We start from the raw sequence: 17913 nt of genomic DNA on the forward strand, positions 1-17913 counted from the left end.
TTCTGTTTTAGGAAAAATAGTTTAATTTGTTTGGTACCTCTTTCTAGGTGAGGTTCCCTTCCTCATGGGACACACCTACCACTGCTCTTCCCATGCCTGCTGGGAGGGGCAGCCACTCTCTGGACGACGGACACCCACACGCTCCAGGCGACCCCCCTCCTGGGAGGCCGGCTCGGGATCTAGGCCTTAGTGGGCCCTTCACTTTTGTGATTTTATAAAAAGTGGTCCAAACACTGTAAATGCCATGGGACCAGCCCATGACACTTTCTTCCCCTAAATTAAATAGCCCGTTAAATAATCTCCCAGAACTGACGGACAGGAGACAGCCCTCGTTTCTCCGCCAGGTTCCCACCGCCCCAGGGCCTCCACCTGGACAAGACCTGGCTTCCAGGAGAGCAGCCGGGGGCAGGGGCTCTCCTCACACCTGGCCAGTCCTGGGACCCCTCCCCACACAGGCGAGGGGGAGATCGGGCTGGTCCCGCGGGTACCAGGCACCCACAACACCGTGGCTGCGGGTTGCTCAGGCAGCAGAGTGGGCAGACAGATGGGCACAGCTCCCGCCCAAGTCAGAAGTAAGTGAGGTTCTTGACTGCTCCGATTTCCAGCATCCGTTTGATGGCCAGGGCCTCCTGGGAGACGTTGTGGCCCGACCCCTGTGGAGACAGCCAAGGAAGCAAACTGAGGGGCTGCTCGGAGGGGCTCTGGCCCAGGACAGCCTCCTCGGCCCTCCCCACTGCCCCACAGTCCGGAAACTGCCTTCCCCGTGCCGCCACCCAGAAAGAACAGTCTGTGTGGCCAAACACAGAAGACGCTGGCCTGGGAGTCCGTCTGGGAGTCCAGAGGCCTGGTCGCCAGTTCCGACTCCGAGAGGCCTCCCTCCGGGCCCCTGGCCCCACTCATTTCTTGCCGTGTCCCAGGCTGGTCTGCCCCACCCAACTTGCAGGTGGGACCCCTTACCGCCATAGATTTGAGCGTGATCTGTTCGTAGTAGTGAATGGTCTGCTTCTTGTTGTAAGGATCTGGGTACCCGAAACCAGCGATGTGCACCACATCGCAGAGGTGGAGGGCCAGGGTGATGGCCAGCAGGCCTGTGGTGGGCTTCTGAGGGACGAGGGAATGGGAGGTGTTGTTAGGGGGAGCTGTGTGCCTGGCGGCATCTTCTGTGCTGTCCTGTACAGCCGCCACCCGCACAGCTGGCGACTGAGCAAGGGAATGGGGCTCGTGTAGCTGAGGGACGAAATTTTCATTTTATTTAATTGAAATTGAAATTGAACTAGCCGTAGGTGGCTCCTAGCCACCACACAGCATAGTACAGATGGGGAAACTATAGCTTCTCACTGTTCAGCAGCTCCCTGAGGAGTGGAATGGTTCTGCTCTGAGCCTTGGAGAACCTCACCTCTTTCAGACACGGGGCCCCCACATTCATGGGGGGCCCTTTGTGAAGTGGGCTCCCCCTTTCTGTCAAGTGGGCATGGCAAGACTTTTCCATTTGCTTCATGGGCTGCTCCAGGGACCTGCCTGTCCCCAACCCCAGTTCACCCACAGGGACAAATGCCCTGGGGTCCTGACCAACCCCCATCCCACTGCCCTCAGCTTCTGCCTCCCAGACACTGCAGCTGGCAGGGCCTCCTGAAGCTGGGGTTTCGCCAGCATCTACTTCTGAACTTCACTATCATTTCATTTCATCTGTCACTTCCTGCCTGGCCTTCCGTCTGCGTTGCCCAGTGTCACCCGGTGTCACCACCACCTCATCCCCTTCAGACCACGCCGCACCACGCTGCCACAGCCTCCCAGCCAGCCCTGCCTGGCCACCAGCCCCTTAAACTGACCCACTTCTCCTCTCCCCCTGTGCTCCCGAGATCAGTTGAACTCCCACCCACCCAGCTGTCCAAGCTGGGGACCTAGCGTTGTCATACACCTCTCCATTCCACATGTTGCGGTGGGAGAATTCTCAAACTCCCAGAGGCCCTCGCCCTTGCCCGTGGGTGGAAACCATGGCTACAATGAGCTACGTCCCCTCCTGTTGTATTGCTTTGTAGACGGCACCGTTGACCATGGCAGCGACAACCGTGGTGAGCTTGACCTAATTCCACGAGCTTATCTATCCGGTCTGGAGCTGAGCAGTGGAGGGTCAGCGATAGGAAGCACGATGGATTTACCCGGCTGGGGTTGGCTGAAGGCGGAGGGCGGGCATGTGGGGGAAGAGCTGCGGGAGCTCCGCCCACCCTGGCTGAAGCCAGTAAGAAAACAGGACCTAAGACTGTTTTTCCGGCCAAGACAGAAGCGTAGCTAGAAACAGGGTACCACCTCACACGAGCAAAGTGAAGGACAACAAAGGTTTAGAAACAAAAACACAACCGGCACAGACAGAAAACTGAACTGTACGGAAGTCCGACAACCATTTTACCAGACCAGTAAAAGGGGCGGAGTTGGCGGCCACCAGAAAGGAATCGCGGCAGGAAAAGGCCGTGGCAGCCAGACCCAGGAGGGCAGGCAGTGCAGGGCTGACCACGGTCACACATTCGCATGCAGATAAACCAGGCAAAACGGGCAGCAAGACAGACCGCACAGCCCAGGGCCCCGGCACAACCCAGGGCCCCGGCAATGGGAAATAAAGCCTAAAAGCACCGACTGAAAAGGTGCCGGCTTGTGGGAAGCAGCAGAGAGGACTGAAATCCAAGAGAGCACAGAACAAGTGCCACTGCGCCCTCTCTGACCCCACCGCACATACAGGGTCACAACCCAGCAACGTGGGCTGCCCCCCCCCCCCCCCGGTGAACACCTAAGGCTCTGCCACTCACACATAACAGGTGTGACCTGACCAAAAATGGCTCAATCAGAAGAACAAATCAAAGCACCAGAGCCAATACTTTTAAGTGACCAAGAGATAGACAACCTATCAGATGCACAGTTCAAAGCACTGGTGATCAGGATGCTCACAGAATTGGTTGACTCTGGTCACAAATTAGATGAAAAAAATGAAGGCTACACTAAGTGAAATGAAGCCAAATGCACAGGGAACCAATAGTGATGGAAAGGAAACTGGGACTTAAATCAGTGGAGTGGACCAGAAGGAAGAAAGAAACAACCAAACAGAAAAGAATGAAGAAACAAGAATTCCAAAAAATGAGGAGAGCCTTAGGAACCTCCAGGACATCTTTAAATGTTCCAACATCTGAATTATAGGGGTACCAGAAGAAGGGGAAGAGCAACAAGTGGAAAACTTATTTGAACAAATAATAAAGGAAAACTTCCCCAATCTGGCTAAGGAAATAGACTTCCAGGAAGTCCAGGAAGCTCAGAGTCCCAAAAAAGGTGGACCCAAGGAGGAACACATCAAGGCACATCATCATTACATTAGCCAAGATTAAAATGAAGGAGAGAATTCTAAAAGCAGCAAGAGATAAGGGAATAGTTACCTACAAAGGACTTCCCATCAGACTGCCAGCTGATTTCTCAAAAGACACCTTACAGGCAAGAAGGGGCTGGAAAAAAAGTATTCTAAGTCATGAAATCCAAAGACCTACATCCAAGATTGCTCTATCCAGCATAGCTTTCATTTACAATGGAAGGGCAGATAAAGCTCTTCTCAGATAAGGTCAAGGAGTTCATCATCAAGTTCAAGGAGTTCATCATCACCAAGCCCCTATTATATGAAATGTTAAAGGGACTTATCTAAGAAAAAGAAGATAAAAAATGAACAGTGAAAGGACAACAAACTCACAGTTATTAACAACCACACCTAAAACAAAAGCAAACTAAGTGGACAGCTAGATCAGGAGCAGAGCCACAGAAATGGAGATCACCTGGAGGGTTAGCAACAGGGGAGTGAGAGGAGGAGAAGGGGGAGGAGGTATAGAAAATAAGTAGCATAGACGGTGGGGAGAAAATAGGGGGAGGGCAAGAGTATTGTGGGAAATGTAGAATCTAAAAAACTTATGACACATGGACATGAACTACGGGGGGGAAGGTGGGTGGGAGGTGATGTACAGGGTAGAGGGGAATGAAGGGGGGAAAATGGGACAACTGTAATGGCATAATCAATAAAATATATTAAAAAAAAAGAAAATCGGACCTTGTTCCTGCAACCATGAGGAACTGGATTCTTCCCAGGAGAAGGAGCTTGGCAATGAGTTGGCCCCCCACTCCCCAGCCTCCTGACGAGAACTCAGTCAGGCTGCCGCCCGGATTCCAGCCTCGTGCAGGATTCACTGCTTTCTGAAAGCTCCTGTTATGCCACCCATGTTTATGAAAGACCTACCGAAGCACCTGCGTCCACTAAACGAAAGAAGTCCCAGAGGGATTTTCACTTTTATGAAAAAAGATGAAAAGCCAACAGAGCCTGAGCATTTGTTTTGCAGCGAGAGCAGCCCAGCCAAGCTCCTTCCCCCGAATCACACCCAGCACCCCACTGTGGGGGGGCTGAGCACCTGCGCTTTCTCTCGGTTTACTTTGTGTACCCGTCAGCAAGACGTGCCCTGACGTATCAGGAAAGACTGAGAGACCTCGTGTGGTGCTGTGCTTAGCATGAAACTGGGCACCACTGAACATGGCCATGGCGGTGAAATAAAGACCCAGAGATCAACGGTGACTGTTTCTCTGCCCCACACCATTTCGGCTTACACCGGCTTTGGGAGAGCGGGGCAACCGCATACCTGCCCTAGGCGGAGAACCCAGCCACGCTGGGCACGACTTCTGACCCACGGCACGGGGAACGGGGCATGGGCGTTGCTGGATGCCGCAGCACTGTGGCAATTTGTGAGGCAATGACAGGAAACTGATGCAGACCAGGTCCAGCCCTTCTGTTTCTCTTCCTGCTGCAGAGCTGGGTTCTGGGCCTTCCTTTCTCCTGCCTCCCCCTCTGGCCTCCAGGGACAGAACTGCCTCCAGGCTGCCCTGCAACCCCACTTGCAGAACTCAGTGCGGGGGGAGCGTTTGGTGCTGGGTTTTGTTGAATGACGTACCTTTCCTCCATTCTCTGCTGGATGAGCCCCAGAACCCCAGAAGGCCCAAACCTCGGCACCACCTCCTCTGGGGGTGGGGGCTCCGAAACAGCCCCCAGCCAAGGCCCGCCTCCCTCCGAGATCTCACAGCACCTGGCACAACTCTGTGCTGGGCATTTGGCGATGCCCTGCTGCTCCCTGTGTATTTATTCTGCCAGCCGGAGGGCCCTCAGAACAAGGAGCAAGACCTACTGCCCGCCCGCCTGCCTGGGACCAGCTCTGCTCGGAGCAGACCCAGCAGCAGGGGCTCAACGTGCAAAGCTGAACCCCAGTGGATGCCCATAAAGGATAAAATTCTTTACTCAAAACCTGGCCTCCACTGTGTATGCGGGTCTCCATGACAGACATGCTTCGAAAATGTCTTTACACACTGACGTGGCCTTCAAAGGTCACGCCCCCACCTCAGAGATAAGAACACAAACGCTCCGAGCAGCTGACCTGCCCAAGGCCACAGGAGTCCTGTCTACTTCTGCTGGTCACCCGCCCAACCTCCCGGAGGCTCAGAAAGCAGGTGAGGACGCACTCAGGAAGCGCCAAGCCACCGCCCATCGGCCATGATCACGTGACCAAGGGCACTGAGAGCTAAAACCAAAACCATAACTTGCAAAACTACATCATGACTCCACAAATTCACTGTGATAGGCCAGACAAACTGTAAGCTCAAATCCTTAGCCCAGGCCGGCCCCTCTGCAAGGTCGCTGCTGAAGCGATCTAACAGCGACTGGGCCAGCTTGAGCTGTCCTGCAGATGAGACCACAACAGTCCCAGCAATGCCCACCGTTCAAATGTTGCCCAGTGTCTGCCCAAACCATCCTCTAAGTTCAGCCACCAGCCCCAGGAACGGCCCTCCTGCAACTCTGCACTTTGGAGATGGCCTGCAGTTCTGAAATGTGCGCTCTCCCCGGCCCCGGCCAGCCAGTAGCCATGTGTGTGTGCCCGAAGGTCCCCCAGCTGTCACAGGTGCTGCTCCTAGGGGAAGTGATGGCTCTCTCCTCTGGGGTGGTGAAGGGAGGCCCCCTGGGGACAGGGACTCTCTGGCTTCCTGACTCTCTCAGGCCCTCCTGCCTACTTGCCGCCCGCGCCCCACGCCTCCGCCGCCCGTCACATCAGCACCTGCTTAACCTTGCGTGGCTGCGGCATGGGCAGGCTCAGCAGTTTGTCCGCTGCCATCTCCATGAAAAAGGGGTTCAGAATCCGGATCTGCTTGGGGTTGACGTCCCAGATGAGGGGAGGCTGTTTCCAGAAGCCCTTTCGCACCTAGGGGGATGAGGTCGGAAGGAAGGGATGGGAGACGCGGTGCTTCTCAGGTCCGGCCCGGTGGTTCTCAGCCAGGGAATGGGGTCCACGAGATGGCTGAGACCCTCAGGGTGAGGGGAGGGAGGTGGAAGTCTGCACCAGAGATAGGGGGACCCGAGGAGTGGAGCAGGGCGAGAGAGGAGGGCGCCCCCACCTGGAGGGGCTGGGAGACACAGTGAGTAGAACACGAGGTCCAACCATCCCATTTCTAAGAATCTCCAGACAGGTGCGGGGTGAGGGGACTGGCCTTGAAGTCAGAGTTGTGTAAACACTAGGCAAAAACACCAGCCTGGACAGTTCAGCACTTGACTGGATGATAAAGAGACATAGTGGGCTTTCTGAGGAACGTCTGGAAAGGTCCCAGATCTTGAATGTCCTAACCTGCCCCCGCCCGGAGACGACTGTCAACCGCTCCTCCACTCCCAGCTCTCTCCCTGGCAAACACAATTTGGCAGCTTTTCTGCCCCAGGCAGCCTCGAGTCTGGGACGGCCTTGGCTGCCGCCTGATTTCTGCCGGCCCTGGGCCCTGGCCACCAGGCAGCCCTGCAGGAGACTGGGTTCACGTCTCCCCTCACCAGCTCTGGGACAGCAGAGCAGACATCACAGCACGGAGGGCCAGACTCACACAGGGTCCCCATGTCCCCACATACCCGCCTCTTATCACTCAGGATGCTCTCAATCCAGTGGAAGTCCATGGCCTTGAAAGCCACCAGGACGAGCAGTGTGTCAGGGTTGTTCTCCACCTTGGGGTTGAAGTGTGCAGACTCGGGGTAGAAGAGACGCAAGGTGGTCTTGGAGCCTACATCGCCCTCGTAGCCGGACACGGGGGCGTTGTTCAGCCTGGGAGGCAGGAGAAGGCTGCTGTCGCCCAGGCCAGCGCCCCCCCCTCCCCGGCCTGCCTGCAGCCTCCCGCAAACAGAAGTGGGCAAGCGGGCCATACAGACCTGATGACCATGTCGTGCTTGTCGATGGCCTCACCCAACGAGCTGTTGCGAAGCCGGTGCCCGTTGCCCACCACCACGCAGCGGCGGCACTGGAGGCTGCGGGGGGAGAGGGCGCTCAGACCCAGGGGCAACTGCTGCCCCACCCGAGGTCTGCCCTGCCCAGCCCGACGCAGGGCCCCTCCCCAGGCCCCTTCAGTCCCTGGTCCCTGGGCCTCTGTAACTGGAGAGGAAACCCAGCAGAGCACGGGAGGCAGAGGAGAGACTTGAAGACGACTGGGGAGTGCCAATAAAGAACCCCACTGCCTGCTGCTGGGGCCTGCCTGTTGCCCTGGCAACCCCTCAGCAGCCTCTGCCTGGCCCGAAAGCCAGATGCCCAGGCTCACTACTACTGTGGGGACTGAGGCACCTGCCTCCCCTGGAGATGGGCAGGCTAGGAGATGGGCAGAATAGGCCCCGGGGGACCAGCAGCAGGAGGGCTCGATGCGGGTGCTGGGCCCCAGCTGCTTCTCTCACTGGGTCAGGAAGGAGAAAGCGCTGGGGCCAGAGCGAGAGGGCAGTCTCCTTACCGCAGGATGCTCCCCGGAATGGAGGAGCTGGTGATGGCCAGAACCCGAAGGAGCACGTCCTCTACAGAGAGAACAGATCGGAAGGGGCTAATGACAAGAGCCGGCGTGCCACCCTCCCTCTTCCACTCCTCAGGGCTTTGCCTGCCTTCTGCGCCCCTGCCCCAGGGCGGAGCCGGGGCCCGGCTGAGAACCTGGGCACCGGGACTGACTCCTGCCAGGTCTGGGCCCCGGCCAGGGTGCTGGGCCCTGACCAGGAGGGTCAAAAAGGAGGGGGTGGCCCAGGTGACCTGCTGTCCCCACAACCCCATGCAATGCTTACCACTCCCCTTGGTCCCGTAGGGCAGCTCGTAGGCAGAGGGTGTCTTGACCCAGAAATAATCCTTAAGCCGCAGGAAGACGGGCTGATCACGAGAGTAGCTGCCGGGAGGTGAGAGCAGGGAAGGGTGGGACAGGAAAGGATTAACGCGGAGGTCAGAACCAGGGTCAGGCCCCTGACTCACACCCTACAAGCACATCCGAGAGCCCTTTCCTCCTTCACTGACTTCTTCTAACCCGGGTCCACCAGCATGGCCACCCCCAGTCCGACCAGCTCTGAGGCCCTGCACCCCTCGAAACTCTCAATCCCTGCTCTCCTCGGGCCCTGCCCACCCACCTCAGCCTAAGCACTCACTTGCCAAAGAGCTGAGCGGCCTTCCTCTCTGCCTCCCCCTGCAGGCAGGGCTCCTCCTGGTCTGGGATGGGAAAATAGAAACTGGGGGGTGGGAGAGAGAGGCAGGAGCCAAGGTCAGGTCAGCTGCCGGGCCCAGCCTCCACCTTCTCCTCCGCACCTGGGCCCCGGGCGCTGAAGCATAATGTGGGAGGGGGAGGGCGTTGTTTCAACCCCCGGTCCGTTTTGAAACCAAACCACGGAGGTGGCTTCTGAACGCCCAGCAAGGGCCTGGGGGCGCCATCCCACGCCCTGCCCCCAAGCCCACCACCCACCCTCCTGGAAGAATCTCGGGCTAGCAGCTAAAGGCAGAGGTGGAGCTGGAGAACCCTGCCTCACTCTGCCCCCACCCTGTGACGCTCCTTCCCGCGTCAGGACGTGGAAGCTGGACTCGCAGCCCGACGCACCTGTCCTCTCGGGAGATGGAGTACCACACCGTGATGACCAGGGCCAGCGCCAACATGGCCAGCAGCTTCCAGCCTGCAGGGCACACGCACAGAGGAGCTGGAGGCAGAAAGAGGCAAGTACAGTCCTCGTCCACCTTCTCACGGACCCTGTTCAGGGCCCCCCTCACCCCCACAACTCAGGCTGGCCCAGCCCCTGGCCCAGCCTGGCCCTTGCTTTTCAGCAAAGGGCTCAGGCCCGAGCACTTCCAATGTCCTTCAAGGTAAAGGGGGGCCCTCGCTCCCCATCTGTCCCTCCACAACCCCCCAGGTCCAGGGATGACTGAAGACTGCTTCTGGGGGGGTATTTTTGGGGGCAGAGGCTCTTGGGCATCACTCACAGGACTTGTTGACCATGTTTCTCAGCAGGAAGCAGGGTTCCTGGGGAGAGCTGGCATCCCGGCTGCCTCGGGCCACCTGGGAGACGGGAGTCAGAGGTGTCTGTCTGGTCAGCTCGCTCCACACACGCTCACTCCTGCCAGACTCTGGAGCAGGACACGCCCACGGCCCGCCTCTTCCCACCTCCTCTTTCTGCCTGAGCCGCCTCAGGGCAGCCATCCAGAGCAGGCCCTTCTCTTCCTGGATGTCCCCCAACCCCTCCAAGGCAGATCAGGGGCCCATGTGCCAGGAAGGGAAACCAAGTCCCACCCCTCGAGGGCCAGGTTCTGGGCCGGAGTGGCCCCTGTGCTGTCCTCTTCCCCACTTTGGCCAGGAAAGGGCCAGTTCCGGGAGGCAAATGGGCACCTCCACCTATTTTTTCTTACAAGCAAGTCAAGCTAACTGTATATGGGTGTGATTCATAGATTGTGCAATTAAGTGTTTATTCACTACCACCCAAGGCCTCACCTTGCTTGCTTCTGGCCACCATTCACCTCCCCATCACCTGTCTCTCACTACGCCAGCCAAACAGGCCTGCGCAGGCCAGACAGTGAGGCGAGGGTACGGCTACAAGATGGTCCACGAGCCCCCGCTCCCAGCCCTTCTGGACTCTGACCAAATGCAAACACAGTCCCAGCCCTCGGCACCCAGGGGACGCAGGGGAAACAGCCAGGGCAGCGTGTTTGGATGCGGAGTGCTTGGGGCAGCAGGGTCTGTTTGATCAAAGAGGAGGTGGGAGACCCTCCCCGTAAGGGCAAAGGCCGGTGCAGAAAGCACAGGCTGTGGAAGGGGAGCTGCTGCACACCCAGTAACAGAGGTCCCGCAATCACACCACTTGGCCGGGGCCACGCTTTGGAGTCGGCACAGGGGAAATTTCTGCAGCGTCCACAGCCACACGGAGAGGCCTGGGGCGCTGCCATGCCGGGTTCCCCAGGGATCCGGGGCCCTCGGACCCCTGGGCCATTTACCAAAAGCCCAGATTCTCGGGCCCTCCCCCGGAGCGGCTTCGGGCAGCCCTTACAGACCTGGGGCGGACACTTCCACAAGCAGCCCCAGATTGGAGGCATGAGAAGCTGCCCTCTCCAGGATGAACGAACAATCTCAACTGTTTCTCGGAGGCGGGGGACAGCGTCTGGGCAAGGCCTGGTTTTTGTCACAAATCACAAATCCGTGACCCTGAGCACTGTGCTCACAAAGTCATGCCCTGTGCCCAGGGGACCTGCGCTCCTCGTGGAGTCCCCAAGCCCTGAAGGAGAGGGCCATGGGGGCACGAGAGCCAAGCGTCCTCAGGGGGTTCGGGCACCGTTTCCTCACCCCGGTGGGCACTGAGGGCAGCCTTGTCCAGTCGAGTCCCAGGCGTGCCGTCAGAAGACGCCAGGAGGGGTCATGGTTCTATAACTTCCCTGCTTGCTTTTCCAGAACAGAAGTGCGGGACCCCCCTACCTGCCCACGGCAATGGCCCTCACTCCCTGCACACTGCCTCTCGTGGCCTCCAGAGCAGTTCTGACCTGTCCGTCCTTCTGTGACTGTTTACTTTCTGATTCCCACAGTGGGGTGGACGCTCCGTGCCCGCAGCAGTCAGGCCTGCTGGTCCCTGCACTGACCCCGGCATGTAGCGGCTGCCTGGCACACAGCCAGCCCTGAACAGTGGTGAACGAACAGTATGTTGGGCTGCTTTGGGGGAGTCACTTATCCCTCTCTGGCCTTTGGTTTCTTTGGCTGTAAAACTGGGGCATGGGCGCTGGGCACCTGCAGGTCACCGCGCATCTGAATGGCTGCCTGGGGTGGGCCTCACTAGGAAATAATAGAAATTTCTCCTCCCAGGACCACTCCGGACCCACAGAATCAGACCCGCATTTGAATAAGATCCTGACGATTTGAACGCACATTCGAAGTGTGAGGAGCACTGGTCAGGATGGAGGGGTGTGCTCCCGGCACCCGAGAGAGATGCCCCAGGGGTGCTGATGGCTCCAAACCCAGGAATTCTGACCTCGCAGGTCTAGCCCGGCACTGCACTTTGTCCAAGCACCCCAGGCGACTCTGAGGTTACGCAGCACGGCGCCGGAGGGTGGCGAAAGCAGGTTCCTCAAACCGGAGCGGGCACTGTCTGACTCAGTGGGTGTGGGTGGGTCCGAGCCTAGCCAGCCCCCAGGGTCGGGGTGGGGGCCCTGCGGCTAGGCTGAGCCCAGGGCCCTCCCAGCTCCCACACTTCCCAAGGTGACCAGGGCTCCCCCATCTCCCTCGATGTCGGAAGATCGCAGTGCCAATTGCACAAGGTGAGCGATCACCTGAGAAGTTTAAAAATGTACAGACATCCAGGCCCCACTCTGCCAGATTCTTACTTAATTGGTCAGGGTCAGGGCCCGGCCTGGCTAAGTAGAAAACAAGGCAGACCTGCTGCTGCCCCCACCACCCTCGGGATTCCAGCGGCTGAGACAGACACACCACAGAGGGCGTGTGCCCCAGCACCGGAAAGACAGACACTCGGCCGCCCCGTAGGCCCCCCTCAGTGGAGGCCACCGTCACCAGCAGAGGGTCTGGCCCAGACCAGTCCCGAGCAACACGACAACTAGCCCTTCTTTGACTAAGAAAGTTGTGCACTGTGGTGTCTGTTCCCAAACCGCGCTGGCTTTCTGCTCGGCAAACCAGCCGGTCTTAGGGCTCACTCTAAGGCACCCCCTCCAGGGCCTCATCAGCCCAACCCCTCCCCTCCCTCGCCGACCCAAGCCCAGGGCATGGCCAGCTGCTCCCAGACACCCCAGGAGCGCGGTCCTCGGGCTGGCTGTTGCCTCAGGACAATGGGTAGCCTTCTGCCGGCAGCTCCCCCCACACGACAGACTGAGCCCCGAGGTATGAAAGCACAGGAGAGAACTCCAAGTGAGGTGGGTACCTGGGCAGGGAAGCAGGCGTCCGATTCACCCATCTGGTCCAAGGTGTGGCAGTCTTTACCTGCCACCAGCTGCTGGGAGCCAGGCTCACCCAACCCTCGAGGCAAAGCTGACCCCAGGACAAGGAAGGCTGTGTGTTCTTTGGGGCTTAGCCAAGAGACACCGTGTCCCGGGCAGAAGGGAGGCTGGTGGGAACTGCCACAGCACTCACCGGAGGGCAGCCCCGGGGCCACCGGCTACAGAAACAAACCCCATGGAAACAGCAACCATAACCCCTGCTGCTCCGCACCCACGGTCGACACAGTGAGGACTCAGCAGGCAGCGGCTGTTCCAAGAAGAACAGGAGACTGAGCTGCCCCCGAGGGCCCCGCGAGGGGCCAGGCCCCTGAGAACCTGCGCTGGGACACAGGGACATAGCATAATGTTCCTCCGGAGGCTGAGGGGGGCAGAAGCACAGGGCCAGTTCTTATTGGCTCAGAGACCTTGATCAGCGTCACTGTCCCTTTGCTCTGTAGGGAGAACTGGAGCCGCCCGCCTGCGGCCACCCCTAGACTCCCCTGCCATTCCTGCCCCCTCCTAATCCCTGTACCTGGACGCTGGGTTCCCACTCACCTTTCCAGCTTTTGTCCTGATCAGTGGTCCCCACCCGTCTCCCACCCGCCCCCGCCCTGACCCCTCCATCTCTCCACCTTCCTCCACTCCCTCTTCCAATGACCTACTCAGGTCTCCCTCTTCCTAAAACAAACCTTTATCCCTCTCTGCCTTGCTCTCCTCCGCACGCTACCCCTGCATCTCTCTCCCGGCCTCCAACAGCCACGGTCCTCACACAACCCCTCGCTCTACTCCAGCCCTGCCTCCCACCCTTACTTCTATGCTGAAATCAGTCTTGCCAAAGCCTTTGACACCATCAGCCAGTGCCTTCTTCTTGGCTTCCAGGCCTAACCCCTCCCCGGGTTCCTTGCTGCCTCCGTGACCGTCCCAGCGCTGGCCCTGAGGCTCTGAGTGTGTGCAGTATCCAGGGACGTGCACCCTTGAACTTCCTCTCTCCCCTGTTTTCACAGTTCATTCGTTTCCAGAGCCTTAAGTACTACCCGTACCTGATGATTCAAGGTCTTTATTCCCAGCCCTTTAATTTCTCTCCCGAAGCCCATCCCAATATCGCTAACATTCTATGCCACCTGGATGACCTTAAATTCTTCAAAAGTGAGCCTGTCCCAAACCGGACCGGTCTCTCCCCACCCCCTGCCCCCATGTGATCAACTCAGTCCCCAACACATCCCTCCCTGCCACGCCATCCCTACTAAACAGTTACTAAGTATCGATTCTGCCCCATTTCCTAATTCCAGCAAATGTTTGCTGAACTCCCTCAAAGGCTTAGCAGTGTGGGAGGCACGGGGGATACAGAGCTTTATAAAACTTATCCAGAGACTCAGAAATACTCAGGAGGCAGCGCCCCCTTCTCCTCCTCTCAAGCCAGAGACCGAGTCTACATCCCGCCCCGATTCCCCTGCTTCCTAATTGGTCTCTTACTTGTGAGTCGTTCCTCACTCAAGCCCCTTCCCTGGAACTGCCAACATGGTGTCTTTCTAAGAAACAACTTGGATCAAACCGCCCTCCCACTTTAATCACTCCCTGTTCCTCAAATGAAAATCCAAAACTCCTCAGAGGCAACCGGGGACCTTCCAAGTCCAGCCGCAGCCCTGCGGGGCACCTCTGACCCCGAGGGACAAGAGCCGCCTCTTCCTTCCACCCCCAGCCTCTGCCAAAGCCCCCGCCACCCCGGCTGCCAGTCAACCCCACTCCTTCTGCAGCACCGGCTCACTGGCACCTCGCCCACAAAGGCTTCTCTGACATTTCTAAGCGACTGATGTTTCTCTTCCCACGAACTCTTGTTTATATCTCGATTTTAGCCCTTACAGGTAGTAACATTTCATATTATAGAATCACTGCTTTGCATGCCTTGCCCCCTACCTTCTGACCTCTGAACTTGGAGGCTTGTTTATACTGAGAGTCTACTGGCGTGCCTGGGATAGAGAAGATGCTTTATCACCTAATGTTACTTTATGGTAGGTTATTATGTATTGTTTTATCCTGCCCAGGACACCGTGGCCTCTGTGGTCAGGAACTTCTTCACAAAGTCTCCAGACATAAAGAATCACAGTGTCTAAGCCCTGGTGGGGTGGCTCAGTGGATTGTGCACCAGCCTGGGACTTTCAGAATAATAGTATCTAGAATGCTGCAGTTGTATTATAAATGTTTGATGGAAAAGTAATACAATGAGGTTAAAAATGTATCGCATCCCTTACAACTGAAATGTACGGTGCACTTACTTGGGGCGACACCAGTGGGTCTTGCCGGCATTGTCGTAGGGGCCATCCTGTGCGCCACAGAATGGTGACCCCGGCCCCCTGGATGCCAGTAGGAACCCCCCCCCCAACTCCCCAGCTACGACAAACAAAACATCTCCAGAAATTACCAAACGCTGAGAACTCTCCTGCGAGACACTTTCAGGGCGGTCCAAGTATGATCTCAACGCTGTGAGTTAAACACTGTTATTACCTCTCTGTGCCAGAGAGGGAACTGAGGTGCCAAGAGAGTCAGCAACTTGCCCAGGGTCATGCAGCTCAGGGGGGAGGGGGCTAGAACTCAGGCTTCGCGCCAAGCCTGCACCCCAAACTTCCCACCCTGCTGCCTCTCACCCCATCCTGCCCAGGAATCGCTCCCTGGACTCCACCATCCCTGGAGCGTCCGCCTGCTGCCCTCCAGCCTGGGGCTGCGCTGGAAGCCGTCCAGCACATTCTCGGTGCCTCCAGCTGCACTGGCAGGATGACTTTCGCCCTCCATCTGGACACCAGACCTCCAGGGGGGCCGGCTACAACCGCGCTCGTTTTCACACGGTCACATCCCAGCCCTCCGCGGGCAAACCAGGTCTCCTGGACCCAGAACTCGTGTGGCTGCCACTTTGAGCAGAAAGTGGGACCACAAGACACCTGTGGACACACACCCATTTCCCCTCAGGAAGCCAGGGCCACGTTTCCAGCCCATCACGGTGTCAGCTAACCCACGGCAGGTCCTCTCAGCCTGGTGTCTGCTGCCAGTATTCCAGAGGGACTCGCGCTGGGCTGTGAGCTTAATGGAATGAACACAACTGCTAGGGGAGGCTGTGGGAGTTCTCCTGGGGGTCCCAGTCCACTTTCATCACTGACTTACGGACGCGGTTCATCGATCCTGGAGAAGGGACCGGTCATCTCTATTCTCTTCTGCTTGAAAACCCTCCGTGGGCTCCTCATCACTAGGAAAGCCCACAACCTTCCCTCTGACCTATGAGGATGCACAGGACCCACCAGCACCACCCCCTTCCCTACGTCCCAGATCACCCTGGCCCCACCCTTTCTTGATGGGGCAAGGCATGCCCCTGCCTCTGGGCCATCTGTTTGGTAGGAAATGCTTCCCCCTGGACATTCAGCTCCTTACTCACCCCCACTTCCCACCAAAACTCTGGCATATACCCCATATTTCAGGTCCCCCTCCTGCTTGCAGAGATGTCTCCTGTTGCTGTTCGCTGCTCTGCATCTAGGACAGTGCCTGGCACACAGGTGGCTCTCCATGCACCTTAGTTAAATGCACCAGTGCACCTCCTGGGGCAAGAGGGGAAGAGGTGGAGGCAGGTCGGGTACCTGCTTCAGCCCTGATGGCCACAGCCTGTGCGCCTCACTGAACAGTGTGGCGAGAGCACGGCTTACAGCGTGCCGGAGGGACAGGGCTGCCTCGGCCCCAGGCAGCAAAAGGCAGAGTGATCGGCCAGCTGCCTCAAGGCCCACCCATGAGCAGAGGGGGCATCTCTCTAGACATTCAAAGGGAGGGGGCAGGACAGGCCCCAAACAGCCCAGCACTGCAGCCTTTGGCATAGAGACCCATGGAAATGTGGTATCACCCACCTTGTGAGCTGCCAGTCACAAGACACCACAGGGAACCACTTGAAAATCATACTTCTGGTGTGGGCCCGGGAGGGGGCAGGCGCTTTGAATTCCGTTCTCTGGGCGAGGAAGCTAAAGTGGTGCTGCCGGGCAGAGTCCATTATCCAGGCCCGTGTCCGGGATAAAGAAAGAACAATGTGGTGTGCCTGTGGAGCCACCGCGGGTTCCCAGTCGGGGGCTCCTGCGTGCGACCCTCCTCCGCCTGCCCAGCCAGGGGCTGAGGAGTTCAGACTGAAAGCCAAAGGCCCTGTGTGAGACGGGGCCTGAACCCGGCTCACTGAGAGCGTGGCCAGTACCCCCCCACACACACACACACGGTCCCAGCCCTGCTGGTCCCATGCGGTGGCCCCGTGCGGTGGCCCATGTCCCGTGAGGCTGTCGAGTGCTGACCGTGTGGCTGGTCCACGCGGAGATGTGCTCTACGTGCGAAATACATGCTGGACCTCAAATTAGTACCAAAAAAGTCAACTACCACCTTTAAATGGTTCATACTGACTACACACTGAAATAATATTTTGGCTTCATCGGCTCTTCAAGTATTAAAATTAATTTCACCTCACTTTCTACAAATGTGACAAAATTAACACTTTTAAAATTTAAAACTGCACTCGGGGCTGGCCCGGAACCCCGCTGGGAGCATCAGGGCGCTTCCTGGGCTCCAAGCCCAAAAGGCCGACTCGGGTGTGAGATGCTGAGAAGGGGCCTCGGCCATCCTGACCCCAGCCACCGTTCACACCACCCTGAGTCTCCAAGTGTCCACCGAGAAGAACCCCTTCTTCCCTGCATGCTGCTCCCCCTGGCCACTGGGGCTCTGGGGGGCACAGCTCAAGGAGACATTGCCACCTGGCCCACCCCCAGCCTCTTCCTGACCCTGACATGTTGGCCCGGTGGCCGGGCCCCAGAGGTGCCTCGCTCCCGGCACCTGCCTGGGCCCACAAGATGGACGGACGGGCAGCACGGCAGGGTGGGCCAGCAGGTCCCACGGGATTCCCGCGCCAGAGCTCCTCTCCTGCTCTGGCCAAGAACTGTGCTCAGGGGACTGGCCCCTGGGTCTGGCCCCTGTGTGTGCCACCTGCCGGGCGTGTGACTTTGGGGAACTGGGTGGCATCCCTGAGCCCCGGTCTCCCAGTCTGTGAAATGGAGGCACAGGAGCCCGATGGGACACACTGGGCAAGGCACACGGGACGCGCTCAGTGAAGAGACAACTGGCAGCCCCTCATTTTCACGCACTCGGCGAGATCCAAAAGCTACAACCGTGAAGAAGAGAGGATGAATCACAACACCACTTAAAAAAACAAACAGGCTATTCTTCAGCCAGTCTGCTCTGTGACCAAAAGCACCGAAGACCGAGAACCTTACGCCATGCACGACTGACTGGGCCCCGAACCGAGACGGCCCCGGCCGCCGAGGCCGCCCCAGCACCTCCTAAAATACACCTTCTCCTTCCCAAATGAAGCACTGTAGCCTGCCCGCCCCCATCCACACTCGGACTCCATCTGAGAATGGAGGCGGGGCCGAGGGGGACTCAACGCCAACGGCCTCGGATCTGAACCCCTGTCGGGGCAGGAGCGCTGTGGCGTGAATGTCGGGGGTCTGGAATCGTGAGCCAAGCCCGCCTTCCCTCCCCGGCCTCCCCTTCTCCTGAGTGCTCCCTCCTGGCACAGATCGATCTAGGAGCTTCCTTGCCCACCCGCCCCTGCTGTGGTCCGCCT

At 58.3% G+C, this 17913-nt stretch overlaps 2 protein-coding genes across 3 annotated transcripts in view; one reads left to right on the forward strand and one right to left on the reverse strand.

The window, feature by feature from the left end:
* ST3GAL4 (ST3 beta-galactoside alpha-2,3-sialyltransferase 4) lies at window positions 1–9374 on the reverse strand. 2 transcript variants are annotated; one of them, XM_037134171.2, is made up of 10 exons: window positions 9300–9374; window positions 8923–9019; window positions 8480–8560; window positions 8129–8226; window positions 7810–7870; window positions 7244–7339; window positions 6950–7139; window positions 6117–6260; window positions 958–1101; window positions 1–653 (listed from the first exon to the last, which is right to left on the reverse strand). In XM_037134171.2, the coding sequence occupies exons 1-10, from the start codon at window positions 9313–9315 to the stop codon at window positions 567–569; spliced, it is 1014 nt and encodes a 337-aa protein (XP_036990066.2). In that variant the 5' UTR covers window positions 9316–9374; the 3' UTR covers window positions 1–566. The 2 variants fall into 2 exon arrangements, with proteins under 2 accessions (XP_036990066.2, XP_036990065.2); XM_037134170.2 differs by having other exon boundaries at window positions 8923–8995; window positions 9300–9366.
* Window positions 9312–17913, forward strand: part of LOC128626559 (uncharacterized) — a 27592-nt gene continuing 18990 nt past the window's right edge. The window contains exon 1 of the mRNA XM_053659444.1: window positions 9312–9375. Within this exon, the coding sequence (XP_053515419.1) occupies window positions 9314–9375 (62 nt within the window). The 5' untranslated portion in view covers window positions 9312–9313. The remainder of the gene's footprint in view (window positions 9376–17913) is intronic.

The sequence above is a fragment of the Artibeus jamaicensis genome, unplaced genomic scaffold (genome assembly GCF_021234435.1).
Source record: "Artibeus jamaicensis isolate MK-2021 breed Jamaican fruit bat unplaced genomic scaffold, CSHL_Jam_final scaffold_660, whole genome shotgun sequence".
Classification (NCBI taxonomy): Eukaryota; Metazoa; Chordata; class Mammalia; order Chiroptera; family Phyllostomidae; genus Artibeus; species Artibeus jamaicensis.

Excerpts from the sequence above, each read along its gene's own strand:
- ST3GAL4 (XM_037134171.2), bottom strand. Across the intron at positions 7,871-8,128 it reads CTACGGGACCAAGGGGAGTG|AGGACGTGCTCCTTCGGGTT; the intron begins GTAAGCATTGCA and ends TTCTCTCTGTAG. Across the intron at positions 6,261-6,949 it reads TCCTGAGTGATAAGAGGCGG|GTGCGAAAGGGCTTCTGGAA; the intron begins GTATGTGGGGAC and ends TCATCCCCCTAG.